This window comes from Tursiops truncatus, chromosome 11, assembly GCF_011762595.2.
Source record: "Tursiops truncatus isolate mTurTru1 chromosome 11, mTurTru1.mat.Y, whole genome shotgun sequence".
NCBI lineage: Eukaryota > Metazoa > Chordata > Mammalia > Artiodactyla > Delphinidae > Tursiops > Tursiops truncatus.
The window spans coordinates 15,860,146-15,879,944 of record NC_047044.1 but is presented as its reverse complement, the minus strand read 5'-3'; the positions used below and the strand labels follow the sequence as shown (position 1 = coordinate 15,879,944).

The following is a 19,799-nucleotide window of genomic DNA, read 5'->3' as shown; positions in this document are numbered from 1 at the left end:
CTGTGTTTGAATCCTAATGTCCCACTTACTGACTTGTGTGACTCTGAGTTTATTACTTAAGTCTCTGGGCCTTGATTTCCTCAGCTGTAAATATGTAAATAACAGTGCCTCCCTAGGATTGATATAAGGTCTGGTAAGTGCCTTGTAGGGTGCCAGGCAAACACTGGATGCTTATTTATAGCTATTAACATGGTCCAATTAAGGGTGGGGAAAACACTGACATTTTCTAGCTTACTCTTTCTTAGGATTTTTCTTTTTCATTACATCCCATATAATATGGCATAGCCTAAAAGAAAACTAGTTCTTTTTTTTTTAGAAGTGATTGTATAACGACACAACATAGATCTGGCAGGAAGAATTAGTAGAATTCATTGAGTAAACTGAAAGGTAACTGAGGTGACCAAGTGTGGTCCCCTCCCTCTCCTACCCCTGCTCTGCCATCACTTCTCAGTCTCTTAAGCTGAGCTAAACTGCAGCCCCAAATGAGGGAGGCAGCAGGGTCTCTGCTTCCCTGCCAAGGGGCAGCCAGGATTTTGAGGCAGTGTTGAGTCCCATGAAGAGTTCACCCTGTTCACTTTCCAGCAGCTTGTACCCCCTTTTGTAATTGTGCAGCTCCTCTTCTTAACTGTTTAAAAGTGCTCATTAGTCCTCAAATAGTTATTTGGACTTGAGGGTGGAGCGCACGAGTGTCTGCTGGTTACTTGCTCCCCTCTGTAAGAGCCGCTTGTCCAAATAGCAACAGCCCTTGACGTTTCGTGCCGCGTGCCGTCCTTTGTGTCGGGTGTTTCCTCGTGGTGGCGAAGCCCTCAGAGGCAAATCACCGCTGACAGTTACAGGTTAATCTACCAGAACGTGTGGACCAAAGCTCTCTACCTTACGCCCATTACATCACTAAAAATCCCAAAGTGAAAAAGCTATATTCCCTGCAAACTCATACCTACTCTTTGGTTGTGTGTAGCTTTAAGTACCCTGCTAGTGTAGCCCAGGGATGTTTGTCCTAAAGCAAACCACTCTAGACAGCTGGAAGTCATCAGACCTTCACTACAAAATGCCATTGTTTTCCTTGGTGATGGTTCTCTGCCTGCTGACCTCTCCATACTCCCAGTATGAAATCAGGAGAGGCTTTTGGTATGATGGATGCATTTACACAGTTTTAAAAAATATATGATATTAAAGGTATTAAAGGTTTTGTTTTTTTTTTCTAGACTTTATTGAGTATCATTTCATACTGCTTTCTCATTCAGAACCAAATATTTCCAAAGATACTTGGAGAAAGGACTGTGTGTTTATACATGTATATGTGCACACATGAGCTGGTGTGTGCGTGTGCACGTGTGTGTGCGTGTGTATGTGAGAAAGAGAAAATAGGCCCCTGTGCACTCACACTTGTAAAAAATACCTGGTGTCCTCAAGCACTCCAGAAATAAGTTTGATCATATCTACCGCTTCCCTCATTTCACTATAGTAAACTTACTGATTTAATTCTTTTGTTGAACTACTGTAAATCTGTTTTGTTTTTTGGGTTTTTTTCTGTTTTTCTATTCCAGACCCTATATAATTGTTAAGAAACAGAAGGCTGCAGTCACAAATAAGCATATGGAAGAGCTGGCTCAGGGGTACAGGTAAATAGCCAAAAGCAAAAGTCCTCAGTCTCCTTAATACTCATTTATATGATCTAAACAGAAGTAATGTTATTTGATCTGAGCTTTTAAGAAAAGTATTACATATTTTCATTTTTAGTCTCTTAATTCCTCTCTACCAGCTATATCAACCTGTTAAAAACCTGTTCTTTTCTATGTGAACTTGCTTGGACATTGTAAAATATTTATCAATTTAGATCATGAGGATTCCAGAGTCTTGGTGTAAATTAGCACACTCTTCAGCGTTTCTAGGATGAGAAGGATATGTTGATGTAGACATCTGACGTACTGTGGGTCTCTCATCATATGGGGTTTTTAAAGTCATAGAAGGTATTTTTTAGAAGTGGGACCAGATTGACAAGAGTCACAGATGTTTTACTGTTTCCATTTTGGTGATTTGTGATAACTCTATGATCTAAGAATAACGTGTTTCAAATATCCCAATGTATTGATACTTTTTGGAAGAGAAAGATGCTTTGGGCCTAAATGAAAGCATGTATCTTCCACTATTGCATATAAAATACTGCAGTAAAATGCTTTTTAACATTGTCCATTTCACCAATATTTTCCCAGGAATTTTGAAGATTTCTTGCATGAGAGTCTGGTTGAATATTTAGATGTGAATGAAGAAAATGACTGTAACATTGCACTCTATGAACATACGATTAATAAGTAAGTAACAACAATAATTAAAACCTGTTCCAGGGCTTCCCTGGTGGTGCGGTGGTTGAGAGTCCGCCTGCCAATGCAGGGGACACGGGTTCTTGCCCCAGTCCGGGAAGATCCCACATGCCGCGGAGCGGCTGGGCCCGTGAGCCATGTCCACTGAGCCTGCGCGTCAGAGCCTGTGCTCTGCGATGGGAGAGGCCACAACAGTGAGAGGCCCGCATACCGGAAAAAACAAACAAACAAACAAAAAACCTGTTCTGATGATAGACACTATCTTCTTTTTTCACTTCATCTTCAATTCTATTGTGTATTCCTAGTAGGAACTGTTAGAAGTATACTGTTAAGGAAGCATAACCCATAGTTTATCCCAGGAGTATCAGAAAACTGCTAATGAATAATCTTTAGATTTAATTATCCTTCCTTTTCATTTTACACTCACTGTACATTTCTTAAAAGGAATTGCTTCTCTGATTTTAATACTCGATTACTGCCAAAATTAAACTAATGAATCAGGCTACATAATGGTGTATTTATCTGTTCCAGGGCTGATTTTGTCAGTGGATGTCTGAATTCCTGTTGTCAATGCAGGAATTCCCTACCTTGTATGTTGTAAAGATATCTCTAAACTTATGTGCAATATAGACATGAAATGGTGATATGTTCACAGTGTTTCTTCTAGAACAGTGATATTTTTAGAAACATCTTTGTTCCATTTGGAATACATTATAGGACATTTATATAACTTGCTGTCTGCTGCATGTGGCTGAGGTACCACTTACCTGAAATTAGAATGTTTGCAATTATGCTATTAAGTGGTTAGGGAGTTTAATACTGCCACCTGATAACTATTTTTGTCTTCAGTCAGGAAAGTAGTTTTCTGTTTTCCACTACCAGATGAGATATACCACTTTATTTTTGTCTTACTGTAATTTAATAAATAATGCTTTTCAGCAGAATTTTTATTCCTTAAAGGTATGAATCTCTCAAAGTACTATTTTTATACCCCTCGTTTAAAAATTGACTGGAGGGCTTCCCTGGTGGCGCAGTGGTTGGGGGTCTGCCTGCCGATGCAGGGGATGCGGGTTCGTGCCCCAGTCCAGGAGGATCCCACATGCCGCGGAGCGGCTGGGCCCTTGAGCCATGGCCGCTGAGCCTGCGCATCCGGAGCCTGTGCTCCGCAGCGGGGGGTGGGCCGCAGTGATGAGAGGCCCGCGTACAGCAAAATAATAAATAAATAATAAAGATTGACTGGAGAATTATATAGTAACCCCACAAATAACGATTCCATCCTGGTTACTCAAGCCAGAAACCTCAGTTTCAGCCTTGATTCCTCTTCCCCTCTACACCCACATCTAATCTCGTAACATACCGTGTGGACTTTCAAAGTATACCCGGAATCTGAGCTCTTTTCACCACCTCCACCTGCCGCCCTACTGCAGGCCACTGCCATTGCTTGTCTGGATCCTTGCAAAAGGCTCCTGACTAGTTTTGCACTTGTTCCCATATAGTCTGTTCTTTATAGATCAGAATGGTCTCGTCACTTCTCTTCTCAAACCACGCCCCCAGCCCCACCCCACCCAGTGGCTTTCCATCTCCCTCTGAAGTCCTTACAGAGGCCTTCACGTTCCTACAAGGAAGCTATGGCTGCAGCATCATCTCCTCCCTCTCCCCCCTCACTCTGTTTTAACCACACTGGCCTCTTCATGCTCCTGCCCCAGCCCCTCTGCCCTGGCTGTCCCCTCCACCTGGAACGCTGTCACCTACCTGCATGGCTCACTCCTTCACATCCTCCAGGTCTTCACTCAGGTACCACCTTCTCAGCGAGTTTCCCTGACCACCCTATTTAAAGTAGAAATCCCTCCTCTGACCACCCCTCTTTGCTGCTTTATTTTTCTAGTGCTTAAATCTTAAAATCTGTAAAACGTGTATTTTGTTGATGCATCTGTGTATTGTCTGTCTCCCACCACTAGAAGCTTCATGAAGGCAGGGATTTTTCTCTGTTTTGTTCACTGCCATAAAGGAATATAACTATCAATATCACCCAATCACCACGCTATCCCATACATCAAATTAATTTATTTTAAAAATAAGAAAAAATTGGTATTAATTCATACTTATGACATTTGTTAAAATGTAGAAATGCATAAAGTAATTCCCCATCCTGCCAAACTCCACCCTCCAGAAGTAACCAGTGCAAATGGTTTAATATGTACTCTTCTAGATTTTTTTCTAAGTGAAGGCAAACATACATACATTTTGGAGCTATTTTTCAGTGTCTTGATTTTTTAACTTAATGTAATTAACATTATCATCCTGGATATTTTTCCACATTAATGTATGTATATATATTTATATATATATATATAATTTTAATTGCTTTTTATTACATTGTCTGACTACATATAGATAACTTACTTAATTGTTCCCCTATTGATGACTATTTAGGCTGTTTCCAGTTTTTTCACTATTGCAAGCAACAGGTCACTTAGTCTTAATTTGAGCTAAATTTAAGGCCCTTATGCATAGTGAACAGGAAGTCTCCTATTTCCTGTTCAGGATAGAAACTTAGGGTGGTTATAATTTTGAATAATAATATTCCTCTCTGTTTTGTAAAATTCGAATCCAGACTTTTACAAAGTTTGGACTTTCAATAATTATTAGATAGTAAGATAGTATATGATCTTATGTATGTTGTTGTCATGAAAAAAGAAGAAACTTAGATCTTTACCTTCTTCATTTTCAGCTTACCCCAATCTTTACATTGGAAAAAGTAGTTTTAATTTGCATTGGTCAAATTGGCAGTATATAAACAGAATAGTACATTTTAAACAAACTGTTTTATTCTAGGCTATAAAATGTCACTATAAGCTGTTTCTCTGTAAAAAACAGAAACAAAGAAAACAAAACCTAGAGCCCCTTCCCTCTCTGCTGACAAAGGCCTAAAGTGACTGAGAGGATTGAGGTTCTGCGAGGTCATAAGGTCAGAATTATATTCTTCAAACCAAGAACTACATGGAAAGCATCCTCTCTAACCAAACGAGGGACACAGTTCAATACATGTGTAATGAAAAACAAATAGCTGGATAACTGTATAAGTGGGAGATCTTTTGCCATGTACATTGCAACTAATTTTCCATGATGTGTTGGGTTATCTTGGAAATCACTTCTCTTCAGAAGTACTGTAGTGCTTGCTTCGGCAGCACATATACTAAAATTGGAACGATTCAGAGAAGATTAGCATGGCCCCTGTGGAAGGATGACATGCAAATTCGTGAAGCGTTCCATATTTTTAAGAAAAGATGAACATAAGACAGATAATTATTAATCTATTTCAATTTCACCAGTCACATAAAAAAGAAGAAACATCTTCTTTGGAAAATTATGAAATAGTAAATAAGAACATCTCATTATATACCTATGAAGTATTATGTTGATATATAATGTATATTTAAATTGTAATACAAATGTAAGAGATGGTAAATCAGATCCTCTCAATTTGTTGATTTCAGTGGAATTTGGTACAATTATTTTGTATTTCAATTTGACTATCAAGAATAAAAAAAAAGTTATGTCATTTGGCTCAGGAAAAAAAAAAAGAAGTACTGTAAACTGTTGAAATTATGATTAAAGTTATGCTTCAGAAACACTTGAGGAAGGGACAGAAGGTCATTGGAGACCACAGATCCTGGATGTGAGATCTGTTACTTTCAGCAAGACTTAAAAACAGTCTGGCTGCCCTTTCCCATTCAGATAGCTGAGTTGCTTTATCATTTAGCCAAAACTGAATTTTCTGCAAAAACATATTATGAAAGTAACCAAGATTCTAACATCTACTACGTCAAGTCTTACTTTGTGCCCCGTATCTATAAAAATATAATGCAAGTCACCATATAACTTTAAGTTTTCTAGTAGCCACATTAAAGAAGTAAAAAGAAACAGATGAAATTAATTTTAATAATTTTATTTAACCCAGTGTATTTGAAAGATTATCATATCAACATGTAGTCAATATGAAAATATTGAGATATTTTACCTTTTTTTCCTACTAAGTCTTCAAAATCTGCTGTGCACTTACACTGCATCTCAATTTGGATGCTAAATTTTCATTGGAAATACTTTTTTTTTAATGTATTTTATTTATTATTTATTTTTGGCTGCGTTGGGTCTTCATTGTTGTGCGCGGGCTTTCTCTGGTTGCGGTGAGTGGGGGCTACTCTTCGTTGTGGTGCGTGGGCTTCAGTAGTTGTGGCTTGCAGGCTCCAGAGCACAGGCTCAGTAGTTGTGGCGCACAGGCTTAGTTGCTCCGCTGCATGTAGGATCTTCCTGGACCAGGGCTTGAACCCATGTCCCCTGCATTGGCAGGCAGATTCTTAACCACTGCGCCACCAGGGAAGTCCCTCATTGGAAATACTTGATCTGATTTCATAACATTTACAATTGAAAAAGTAGAGTAATACATGTAAGTGGTTACAAACATAACTAAAAGGTTTTAAAATAACTGAACTGAGCTATTTCAATATAAATTTGAGCTTTAAAATTAATGTAAGATAATTAAAATTAAGTAAAATTAAAAATTCAGTTTCTCAGCCGTTCTAGTCTAACAAGTGCTCAATAGCCACACTTAGCTAGTGGTTACAGAATTGGTCCCCATAGGTCTATAGTAACTATTCTTAAAGAGGATATAGTCCTCTCTCTAAAATGGTAATACAACTTTCTCACTGATATACGTTGGAAAAGTGGGGAAAAGCAGGCCACTCATCCATATAGTTATATTAAAAAAAATTTATTTTTAAGACATTTTATTGAAGTACAGTTGATTTACAATGTTGTGCCATGTAGGTATTTTTGATACTGCATTTCTATGTGCTTAATATAGTAATTTCTTTAAATAAGTTATTATTATTAGTTAGTATGTAATGATGTTTTATTTTTTATATAGGCATTCCATATTGTCTCCTATCTCTTATATTTCTACAAATAAAAGTTTCACTCTTTAGTTTCACTGAAAAAAATAATTTGCTGTTATATTTTATTTAAGTATATTTTTCTTCTATCATTTTTACTAGCATCAAATTTTATTGTTATGAGGTTTTATTATTATATTGATATAAATGTATTGTATGTGTTTTATATATATATATATATATATATATATATACATTTTTGTATGTATTTATGTAAACTTAAATTTTAAGTTTAGTCCTCAGGGACCTAGATAGTAATATTTTTTTATACCCTTTAAGAGATATTTATTTTAATACTTGGTGCCTAAGATGTCTGATTCTTAATTCACTTGATAGAGATACCACCCACTTGGAGATTGAACCCTTCACTCTTCTCGGCGTTTGTGCTGGCCTGATCCCGTACCCTCATCACAACCAGTCCCCAAGAAACACATATCAGTGTGCCATGGGGAAACAAGCCATGGGTAAGAGTTCCTCCTTGAACTTGGTTCTAAATACTTGGATAAATACTTATGTCTTTATTCTTTTTTTTTTTTTTTTTTTTTTTTTGCGGTACGCGGGCCTCTCACTGCTGTGGCCTCTCCCGTTGAGGAGCACAGGCTCCGGACGCACAGGCTCAGTGGCCATGGCTCACAGGCCCAGCCGCTCCGCGGCACGTGGGATCTTCCCGGACCGGGGCACGAACCCGCGTCCCCCGCATCGGCAGGTGGACTCTCAACCACTGCGCCACCAGGGAAGCCCCTCTTTTTTTTTTAACAGCTCTTTTTTGGAGTATAATTGGAGTATAATTGCTGTGTTATTCTTACTTCACTTGTGTTGCATGTTGGGCCAGGTCAGGCGTTGCTAACACCTGAGTGTTACCAAACTCAGGAGGTTGTGTGTGGAATTCTGCAGTGCTTGTAGGTGCCCCTGTCATGTCTAAAGCTTAAACAAAAATGGAGAAAACCTCTCTGAACTTGTACTCTTGACCAAACAAAGGGATATATAATAACTATCACAGAATTACAAGGGGGTAAATATAAAGAGAAAAGCCCTATATAAATGTAAGTAGTTAAGCAGGAGAGATGGAAGAAAGAGCAGGAAAACTCGAGGTTAAGGGAGGAGAGCAAAAGGCAATAGAGATAAAGATGCACAGTGTGTATTAGAATGTACTTAGTAATTGTCTGGGTGACAGTCATTGAACCCATTATATCCACGCAATTGCTCCTATAGCTCCTGAAACACTCAGTATGTGTCACACCATTTTCTGAGTTCATTTTCCTTTCTTCTTTCTGTTTTTCTTCCCTTTCATTCATTTATCTATTAATTTATTTATCATCCGTAACATTTATTGAGCATCAATAATAAACCAATCATTGAGGCTGGAACCTTAAAATATAGAGATAAGACAGAGCCCTGCCCTCAGTGAGTTCACAGTCTAGCAGGAGAGACCAACAAATACAACAGTAATTCAGTATAGTCTGATAAATGCCATAGTAGATGATAGCCAGAATCTAAGGGACTAAGCAGAAAAAACACCTAAGGTTAGAGAGTGGGCTGTTTCTGAAGACTAGAACTGAACTGAGCCTTGAAAGATACTGAGTGTTTCTCACAGGTATGGAAACGTAAGCAAGCAGTGTGTGGGTCGTTTTGTATAGTATATGCTGTAGTATGGACATAGAAGCGTGGTGGAGAGATGCCATATGTTGGGGAGTTTGAGTTTTGTCTTGAAGAGGATACAGAGAGGACACTAGCAAAAAAAGTTTTGCTTCTAAGCTTTTTTTGAAATGTTTTTAAAACTCATTTAAATCCTAATAAGGTTAATAGGTTTTATTTTCATATATGTCTATGACATCAATATGACTTGTCATCTCTGATTTAAAGTATGATACAAGGAGGTTCATAAAGAAACTGTAAAAGGTTTCTGCATTGCATTTGGGCAACAACCAGAATGCAGTTAGCTGCTCAGTTACTTACAATTAGCTGCAGTTGACCATAGCTTGACAATTAAGTCATTCTGTTTCTCCTACAGATAAAGAGTATGTATTTCCTTTCGAGTTTTTATATTGCCCTTTGGTTGGCAACAAAGACATAAGAAGCATGTTGTCCTGCTACCATTTACCTGAATGATGTAATGCCTGGACAGTTCAGAATAATTCCCAGTGGGAAAATCTAAACAGCGGCTCATCAATTTAGCCTTTCCCATTCATACTCAGCAGCAGTGTAGGCTGATTTCCCGCTTGTGCTTCTGACTTGCTAACAAGTTGAAATATACAGTACTGAATCCTGTGTGTCATGAAAGGGCTATCACTTCTATTGGGTTTACCAAACCATTTTGTTTCATGATGTGAATCCCAGCTGAAACAATACACCTTTTGTGTAGAACTTTCAGCAGAATTAACGGAAGACTAATCACTTCATCGCTAATGCCGCTCTTTAGTGTGTTTGAAGATTGAAACAGAAAGAGCTGCATCTATCTCCACTTGGCAAATCTTTTTTTTTTTTAAAATAAAGAAGTGATTGAATGAAAGAAATAATATTTTTATTTTTGTAACTCCTCTTCCTACCAAAAAAAAAAAAAAGCCTTTTATTTTGTAGCCATGAGTATCTGAAACGTTCGGCTAGTTACCACACACAGTTAAGCAGGATCAGTGTGTACAGAAAGCCAATTCAGTGTCTGTAGAGTTCTTTTGTAGTTTTCTGTGTGAAGGTTTTTTTTCTCGTTTTGTTTTGAGTGTCATTTGCAATTCATTGTCTGTGTTTTCTGAGGTTGGTGTATTCAGCTGCTCTGACCCTGGGTCCTGCACATTTAGCTCCTTGGATACAATCCTCTGACGTGACTGCTGACGCTAGGAAGACAAAAGCCACTGAATATCTTAAGTAATAAAAAAAAGCCTTTGTTACTGTTTGTTATTATAAAACACCTGACTGGAAAGAAAAGCCATGAGATTAAAGTATATTTAAAGTTTGCACATGAGAAGGCCACCTTGCTCTTTGGACACTGTAGTAGCTGCGGAAGTATTGAGCGAGGTCTATAGGAAAACTCGCAAAAGGAAAGAGGCCGGCAGAGGGAGAGACCCAGAACAGAGACCCAGGTCTGAAGAACAGAGACCTGGCTCTTTGAGTTGGACTTCTCGGATTCATTTTCATTGCCTGCTGTCTTGACAGCTGATAACTAAAAGTCACTCTATCCCATTTTAAATATTAGCCATGCTGAAGACTATATACATCTCAGAGATTCTGTGTGGATTTTCTAACATAATATTTTAGTTGCTGTTCATCTGTTAGTCCATGTGGAAAGTGAAAGACAAGATCCCAGAATTAATTTGCTAAATATTCTTACCAACCTGGAAGTTTACTATATACCTTTTACTACCAGTCCCTCCCATTCAACAGAGTGAAAAAAGAAGAGAAAGTCATTTCCTGTCACTACGAAGGAGACCAAGACAGCACAAACCACAGAGACTGAGAGCCTTACCTTGTACATAAGAGAGGGCTGACTTGATTCCAACATGAAACACCAGCAGAGGGTGTTTCCTAAATCTGAGGCTCTTTAAATTATTCATAAAGTTCAAGTTTCCACACGGCGTCTTACTGTGCTACTGGGGAACACCTCCCTTCCATGGATATGGCTCTGTTTGTGGTGACATGGTTCAGAGCAAGAAGTCAGGTAGACGTGTGTGGAAATGGCAAGGTCTCCAGGTCACTCAGTGCTACAAGTGAAGGCTGTGTGATGGGGCTGCATTGTATGCTCTCTCCCTGGCGCCAGACGCCAAGTTCACATGAGTCACACTTTCATATCCTGCCCATTTTATTAGTTGGCAATCCTCTAGTGGAACACTTTCTCCTCTTTAAAAGGATCTTTTAGTCACTATCAGCTCGGTTAATGAATATGCATAACATACCTCCTCCAGCCCCCGCTCCTTCTCACCACCCCTTCCTCCTTCAACTCCAAATTGCCGGGACTGTTTTGTTTTTTGTTTTTTTAAAGTCAGGAGCTAATGCAACTTCTGTTTTGGTTTTTGTTTTCAATACAGTCGCTTCTTAAGTGGGTAGTTCCTTCTCTTGTATCCCCCACTTTACAGTAGGATGGGATGTACTAGAAATAGGCTGGAGAATTTTAAAGTATTAAAAACACATAATATACAAAGATCCTCATAAAATGTTGTTTCATTCTGCATCTCCTCTTCTCCCACTTTCTGTTTGAATTTTTTTTTAGACTGTTTATTTTTTTATCCATTTGGGGATACAAAATGAAAAGGTGTCTTGACCAAATTATCCCTGGCAATTCTTTTTTAGAATTCTGTTGGTTAAAAAAATATATGATCATTGTAGCTATTTTAGATGTAAGCTTATGTGACAGTTCCTGAGACTAGAATGTTAATAATGAGCACTTAAAATTGAGGTAAAATTGAAGTTCATTATATCGGGTTAGAGTTGGAGGTAGAATGGGTGGTATTGCAGGGTGATGGGTGTATATTTTCATTACTAATATTGTTAATATTAGTCATAATGAATGCTTCCACTTAGTGAATACCCAACTGATTTATGTACATTTCTTTTAAATCATCTTAATAATCCTGTCAACTATAATACATACCTTTTTTGTTTCTGACAAGGAAACTGAATTCCAGTTTGGTTGAGAAACTTATAAGAAGTTACATTATATCTGTTATACCATGACATTTATAAAACTTACTAAAATTTTTCTCCAGTGAAACTAACTTCTTTCCTCACTTTTTCCAGTTCGCTGTGGGTCATGATGAAGGTACCTTCCCTGCTAGACCATAGATTATAAGTTCCTTGAGGACAGGGACTATGTCTGTTATTTATTACTATATCCCTTGGGCCTAGCCTAGTGCCAGTTTAGTAGGTACTTAATAAATGTTTCAACAACGAATAAATCTCTGAGCACATTAAAATTGTTAAGAAATCAGATGCAGATTTTTGAAAACAATCTTTGAAATGAAGAACTAAGTTGGAAGACATACAACCTGGTATTTAGACTTACCCTAAAACCACAGTAATGATACTGACGTAAGGGTAGACATATAGATCAATGGAACAGAATCCAGAAATAGACCCACACATTTATGGGCAATTGATTTTTGATGAATATATCAGGGTAATTTAGAGGAAAGGAAAATCTTTTCAACAAAATAAAATGTCTCAGTATCTATATAGAAAAAAAGGAACATCAGCTTCTCCCTCATACCATACAAAAAGTTAATACAGAATGAATCACAGCCCTAAATGTAAGAGCTAAAACTGTAAAACTTACAGAAGGAAACTTAAGCAAAAATCCTTGTGCACTCAAATCACCTAATATTTCTTAGATAGAACACAAAAAGCACAAACTATAAAAAAGGGAAAAATTAATAAATTGGACTTTCTCAAAATTAAACTTTTTCTCTTTGAAAGAAACTGTTCAGAATATGAAAGACACCGTTAAGCCACAGAATGGGAGAAGGTATTTGCAATACATATATCTGATAGAGGATTTGTATCCAATATATATACAAAGAACTCTTCGATAATAAGACAACCCAAGTAAAACGGAAACAAAAAACTCAGACACTTCACAAAGGAATAACCAATAAGCTTATGAAAATATGTTCAACGTTATTAGTCATCAGGTAAATGTAAATTTCTGTGAGATATGACTGCACACTCATTAGAACGACTCAAATGAAAAAGACTGACGTTCTAAGTGTTTGTGAGGATGTGGAGCAGCCAGAATGCTCACACACTGATGAAAATGTAACACAGTAAAATCACTTTGGAAAATTCTTAAGTTGTTTCTGAAAGTTAACCATACCCTCAGCAAACAACGCAGAAGCATCACTCCTATGTATTTATTCAAGAGAAATGAATATACAAAGACTTGTGCTTGAATGTTCATAGCAACTTTATTCACAGTAGCCCCAAACTTTATTCACAGTAGCCCCAAATGGGAAACATCCCAAATATCCATCAACAGTTGAATGGATAAACAAAATGTATATTCATATGATGGAATACTGCTTAGCAATAAAAAGGGATGAACTCTGTTACACACAGCCATGTGGATGCATCCCAGAATCATGCTACATGAAAGAAGCAGCACAAGAGTGTACATACTGTATGATTCCATTTATATAAAATGCAGAAAATGCAAACTGATCTATACTGATAAACAGATCCTTGGTTACCTGGGACCAGGGGCAGAGAGAGGGACCTTTTGGGAGTATTGGGAATGTTCTGGATCTTGACTCTGGTGGTGGTTTCACAGATGCATATATCTGTCAGAGCTCATCAACTTGTACACTTTAAATGGGTGAAGTTTATTGTAATTCAATAATATTGATTAAATAAAAAGAAGTTGGGCAAAGGAGGATGGAAAAAATAGTTAAATATATAAAACTTCATTTTATGTTTCTCGGTATACATTTTCTAAACTATGTGCATCCTTACTTTTTTTCATCTCACTTTAAAATAATAAACTTCTTCACTGTTTTAACGTGCATTTACGTACCTTGTTATGCCAACTTGTGACTCCTTAAGAAAGTTTTGATCAAGAAAATAAGAGTTTATAGGAAAGATTATGTCCTGGGTAGTAAGAAAATGAAATCATTGGAGATTATAGTTATACCAAAATGGGACAGTAGAAGGAGAATTCAGCTTATAGATATATTCTTGTTGTGTTAGTTATTATATATATGCAGTGCCCTTAAGATAGCTGAAAATACTAATAGAGGCATCCCAGTTTGAGCACGTGCTTCACCACAGGCTAGTGTTATAATGTAATTTCTACATGACATTTTCTCGAAAAAGCTTGCTTATTGGTAAAAGTAACAGTCATTCATAATTTTTATAAAAATTGTGGTGTGTGGTGGCATTTGGAAGTTTTATAATTTAGAAGTCATAGTTTATAAATCATGTTTTAACCTACACACCCGTTGTCAGTGCTGCTAAAGATGTGTATATATGTATACGCCTACAACTTCTTTAAAAAGTCTTTAAAGAAAAATTTCTGTTGAGATCACAAGCACCAAACTTTTGCGAAACCATTTTGCTGTTCATCTATTCGATGGTCAGTTGCAGTGCCCAAGAATTAAGTTCGGGGCCTGGTAGCACAATTTATAGCAGGATCCCATCTCTTTCACCATTGTTTAGAGGTGCAGGCAGCTATGCTTCCCTGCTGCATAATAATGCTCGTCTCAGGTTTCAGAGGACATGTTTGGCAGCCTAGTGGGACATTGCCTGCATCTTTGTCTCATTGGAGCTGAAATCTCAACATAAATTTGAAATGATTTCATGTAGAAGAACCAACTTATTGTCAGTGAACAATCCAAGCAGCAACAGTTTTCTTTCTAAAACAGGAAGTGATCTATTACCAGGTATCCTGCCCAGTTTATTAGTTGGCACTAAAATAACATTAATTGGCAATTTATAGTGTAAACTTGACAAAAATTTGATGAGTTTCAGTTTAGCTGTTGTTTTTCAGCTGACGCTTGATAAATTTTCTAGAGATTTAAGCACAAATATGTATTCTCATAATTTCATTTACTTGACATTTATTGGGCATCGGTAGTGAGCCCAGCACTGTACCAGGTGCTCGTTTCTTTAGAGCCCTACAGATTTCATTATTTCTTTCTATAGTAATCGTCAAGGAGTATTGTACCATACCATTTTTGCTGCCTGAATAGGTTATTTTCATCCCTGAATTGAAATCACCATTGATTTAATGACCATAAGAGAAAAAGGTAAAGAAAATAAATACTGGGTTTTGGTATCTGCTCACATTAAAGCTTAACTCCATTAAGTGGCACGTTAACGTCTTGGGGTGGGTGAGGGTTGTAGATGCGCCACTCAGGGCAGGAAGGAAGAGATACCTGGGAGAAGCCCACGCTCAAGCTCAACAGTAGGACAAACACGAGTTTCCTGGTTTTTAAGGTCTCTGAGTAGGAGTGATTGTGTGTTCACAAGCCCAGGAGACTGAAAGCCTTTTCTCAGGCAGGTCTTTGAACCCTAATGCACCCCAATGGAGAAAAAGGAGAAGGGTAGGTAACATTCTGGTTTCACTTTCAGATGACAGTGATACCCCTCCAAGGTCCCATCAGGTGGAAAGGCTGATTGCTAAGGAGAGAAAAGCCTATCCCTGATTGGACAGGGCCCTGGATTCCCTAGGGGAAGGGACCCTGCCTTTCCCCATTTTATCTCCAATGCTGGGCACAGAGTAGGTGTTTATTAACTGCTTAATAAATGAATAGTTAAGCAAATGGATAAGTCTACTCTTCTCTGCTTTCACTCTCCTCTTCATCCTGTTCCCTCCCATTTTTCCTGCTTTCTTTTCATTTAGAACATTTGTAATTGTTGATTTCTTTTGATGAAATGTATCTGTTTGTCCTACTGTATAAGCTTTTTGCCTCTCAGCACTGGGGGGTGTTCTCCAATTGCAACTGGAAATGTGCCTGGAACACAGTAGAACCAAATACAGAATTGTTGACTTACATGTGAAATTAACCAACATGTGAAATTAACCAGTGGAGACTAAAACTCTTCAAATGGGATCAATTTTATAAATCCAAAAAGTTGAAATTACTTAGATTAGTATACCTTGAATGTGATTTTTCTTCTTTGTAGGATTTTTAACATAACTGAGAAAAATGGTTTTTAAAAGTTGTTAATCACTGTGAGAGTATTGCTCTTTAAATATTTGACCTGAAGATTTTCTTCATCTAATTAGTAAAATTAATGTGTTTATCTCTGTATTCATTGGTACCTAATTATTTGATATAATAGAAAGTTGCATTTCATTTTCTCCAATATCAATGAAGGTACCATTGGATACAACCAGCGGAACAGAATTGATACTCTCATGTATCTCCTGGCATATCCACAAAAACCCATGGTTAAAACAAAGACTATTGAGTTGATAGAATTTGAGAAACTGCCAGCTGGACAGAATGCGACAGTTGCTGTGATGAGTTATAGTGGCTATGATATAGAAGATGCTCTTGTTTTAAACAAGGCTTCCTTGGACAGAGGTAAGTGAATTTTCAAAGCTCTAACACCAGAGGTGCTTGGTGCAGATTTAGATACAGGCATGATTGAAAGTCACTTGATGTCAAAATGGTAATGTCAGTTTCAAGTGATTTGAATTTTATAATATACAAACAGGAGGTGGTGATGTCTTGGTGTTAACATTTTTTAAATGAATATTATATAGAGGTATTAGTTAAGTATTAATAAGGAATCTTTTTTTTTCCTTTATTTTAATTTATTGCTGACTTGAGACAATTCAACAGAAAATGTGTAAGAACTTGTTTATTTCCTAGCAGGAATTACAATAAGTGAAATACGTTTTTTGAAAATAGTTATATATTCAACAACAAACCTGTTTGAGAGGCCAGTAGCAATATTTGTATGTAAAAGGCTATTTTTTTAATTGTATATCTCAACCCTATAATGCTGTACCTTTTTGTTAGCAAAATGATAAAAGTACACATACACAAACCCTGGCTCATTGTTTTTACGTTTTTCTTCCCCGGTTTTGACAGTTTACTTTTGCAGGTCCCCACTCGGTGGTTTGTTAGCCATCACCTGATCCTCGGTCTGACTTCTGTCTTCATCATCTGTTTCTCTCCTTCCTCCCTGCGTACCCACTCTGCCTTCCCCTTCACTCTTCCTAGTTGCTAGGCAGCCATAATAGTACTCCTAGACATGTGTCTTTGGCATTAATGTTGGCTGCACTTAATTTATGCCTCTTTTTTTCCTCCAAATGACAACAGCCATGCTTTAAAACTAGGTGTTTTCCTTTCTGATTAACTGGTTACATTTATGTGGAAATCTGAAGACTTTGTGATATCTGTCAGAAACTCCACAACACAATTTAATGATCTGAGTTTACTGTCCTCTTGCTTTTAAGCTCCCACCTGTAAATAAAATGTCCATTTACACTTAGAAGAAAACGCTTCTGATTTCATGCAGTTCATATTCACACAGCACTCCAGCACGTTGTACTTAATGGCCATTGTACAAAATTTCAAGATCATGTAATGTTTCCAAAGCAGCTGGCTCTCTGAGCCGAGTTTATTATGGCCATACACAATTTACCAGGAGCCATAATGACGAAGACCTTTCTCGAAGACACACAAATATCTTCATCTACTATCCAGTTGTAGAAGTGTGTTGTTACATCGCATGGTCACCTTCATATTTAAAAAATTACATTAGAGCACTGAGATTTTATTTAGAAATCCACTCTTCCCTGATTGATTTTCTGACTCACATTCTTAGATTTCTTGAAAGAGTTCTGCTTTTGGTGGAGAATCATAAGCAGAGGATTTTACAGCCATGCATTTATTTCTTCAGTAATAGCTGGCATTTAATCTGGAGACTTTTTCCTGTTTAAGTGAACTCTGACATGGCTCAATATATCCTCAGGAGACTAGAGGGAGAATCCAGTTTAAAATAACTGCTTGGCCAAAGGGGAAAAAAGAAATACAGCCATAGCATGTTAGGAAATGTTATTTAGTGCAGGATTGACAGCTCTTTTGAACAACTGACGAATCTTTTTATGGGATTCAGTGGTTGAGTTTTTTGCTCCATCTAAAGGTTTTCTTCTGTTCATTTTGCTTACTTTTCTTAATGTTTAGATTGTTAATTGGTCCTAGAACTTTCCCCTCATCCACTAGATAAATGTGGTCTAAAAATGTAATCAAAGTAAACTCTAATCTTCAGGGCAGCGGTGAACTGTCTCTCCCATAAAAATTATTTGATCGGTCCTTTTTATTCTCTCTCCTCTCTGGAGAAAAATTAAATGTTTTTGTTTGCTTGTTTGGGACTTCCTCTAAATGCCGAAATCAGCAAAAGGAAAACCTTCCAGAGAAGGTTAGCAGAAGTTATGCACCAAAATGATGTATGAGAAGAATGCTGGCTGATCAGTGAACTCGGTCTGTCTCAACTCAGCCACCACCTTGCTGGGTGACCTTGGCCACTTAATTTCTCTGCTACTCACTCGTAGCACCTGTAGGATACAGGGGTTAAGCCAGGTGATCTCTAAGGCCCTTTCCAGTTTTCATGTGCTATGGCTCTGTGCTCTCAAAGAATCCCAGTGACATTCTTAGGTTTCTCTCACTTTCCTCCAACCTGACAAGGTATATTCCATGCTGGAAAATGGTTGTAGAGATTCTAGTGTTAATATGGTTAGTAGAGATCCTGAGCCAGTTCTTCAAGTTATCAGATTGTTATATGGTTTGGCCAGTCTCAGATTATCTAAATGTAGAGCAGTTTGGGGGTGTTTTTTTGGCGGGGAAGGGAGGTAGAGTGTGGTGGGTTGTTGAATAACACAAATCTTGACCTCTCATAGTTTCATATTACTTGTGGTTCTGAACCCATTTTGGTTTCATTTTAGGCTTTGGGCGTTGCCTTGTATATAAAAATGCTAAATGTACTTTGAAACGATATACCAATCAGACTTTTGATAAAGTGATGGGGCCGATGTTGGATGCTGCTACAAGGAAACCCATCTGGCGACATGAAATTTTAGATGCAGATGGTATTTGTTCTCCAGGTAAAAGCCTTAAAAAATTTTTTTCATGTATACATTTTTAAATTATGAAAGTTATTCAACAGTATTTCTAAATGTTTGGTATACAGGGCAGAAAAAAATAGCAACCTGTAAAACCCTCTCCTAACTCAACCAGTGTGGTCACTTTTGATGAATTTCCTTCCAGTCTGTTTTTCTGTGCATACGTTTTTACATAACAGCAATCTATTCTAGTTATACTTTTCTACTTATTATTTTGAATAAAGCCACTTTAAGGAAATATTTAGAATAAGGTCGTGTCCCTGCATCTACAGCAGTATTTCATCATTTGTGCATTTAGCTTACAAACTGACTTCAGAATCCTCGTCCACTAAAAATTGTGACTCTGTTGTACTTATAAACCTGTGATGAATTTTGTTGATACAACCCACAGCCCCTGCCCCGATGAGTCTTGTAGGCTAGTGTGGGAGACTAACGTTGATCAAAGGATCGCACACAAACATAGGTCAAATTGCAACCAGGTTAAGGAATCATATAAGGAGCTATGGGGCAATTTTATGGCAAGAGTATTTGACCTAGTCAGGAAGGTCGAGGTAGCCTTCCCCGGGGAGATGACCAGCAGCTGCAGGATAAGTAGAGTTAACCCGTGAAGCAGAAGTGGGGGATGTCTAGGCGTGGGAAGGGCTTGTGCAGGTATCCTGCAGCTCGCTCACTAAAGGACCCAGAGGAAGGCCAGTGTGCCTATGGGGATGGGGGGGAGGGGCAGGGCGCAGTGTGGAGAAGAAAGTAGAAGGGGGCCAAAGATAGAGGGGGCCAAATGAGAGCTCTTGAGGCTGCTAGGCGACAGGAGCCGCGGGGAGGTGGCGAGAAGGGGGGCTGGGTTGGAAAGGTGGCTAGGAGAGGAAGTCCACACAGCCCTGCCCACGGATGCTGCCCAGGGGGTGAGTGCTGGGCGGTGATGCTGCATCCGCCGTGGTGCCCCGAGCCACGTGGTACATGGCTTCCCCTCCCTCT

The 19,799-nt window shown here is 38.1% G+C and overlaps 1 protein-coding gene and 1 non-coding gene across 4 annotated transcripts in view; both read left to right on the top strand.

Moving 5' to 3' along the window:
* POLR3B (RNA polymerase III subunit B) overlaps positions 1-19,799 on the top strand; it is a 115,486-nt gene that overhangs the window by 59,325 nt on the left and 36,362 nt on the right. For 2 of the 3 annotated variants that reach the window (XM_019918362.3, XM_033866175.2), the window contains exons 17-21: positions 1,548-1,622; positions 2,214-2,312; positions 7,610-7,737; positions 16,072-16,281; positions 18,651-18,809. In XM_019918362.3, the coding sequence (XP_019773921.1) occupies positions 1,548-1,622; positions 2,214-2,312; positions 7,610-7,737; positions 16,072-16,281; positions 18,651-18,809 (671 nt within the window). The remainder of the gene's footprint in view (positions 1-1,547; positions 1,623-2,213; positions 2,313-7,609; positions 7,738-16,071; positions 16,282-18,650; positions 18,810-19,799) is intronic. The other variant, XM_073788239.1, reaches the window with a different exon arrangement.
* LOC117314400 (U6 spliceosomal RNA) lies at positions 5,494-5,600 on the top strand. Its single transcript, XR_004529146.1, has one exon. It is a non-coding gene; the product is annotated as a U6 spliceosomal RNA (small nuclear RNA).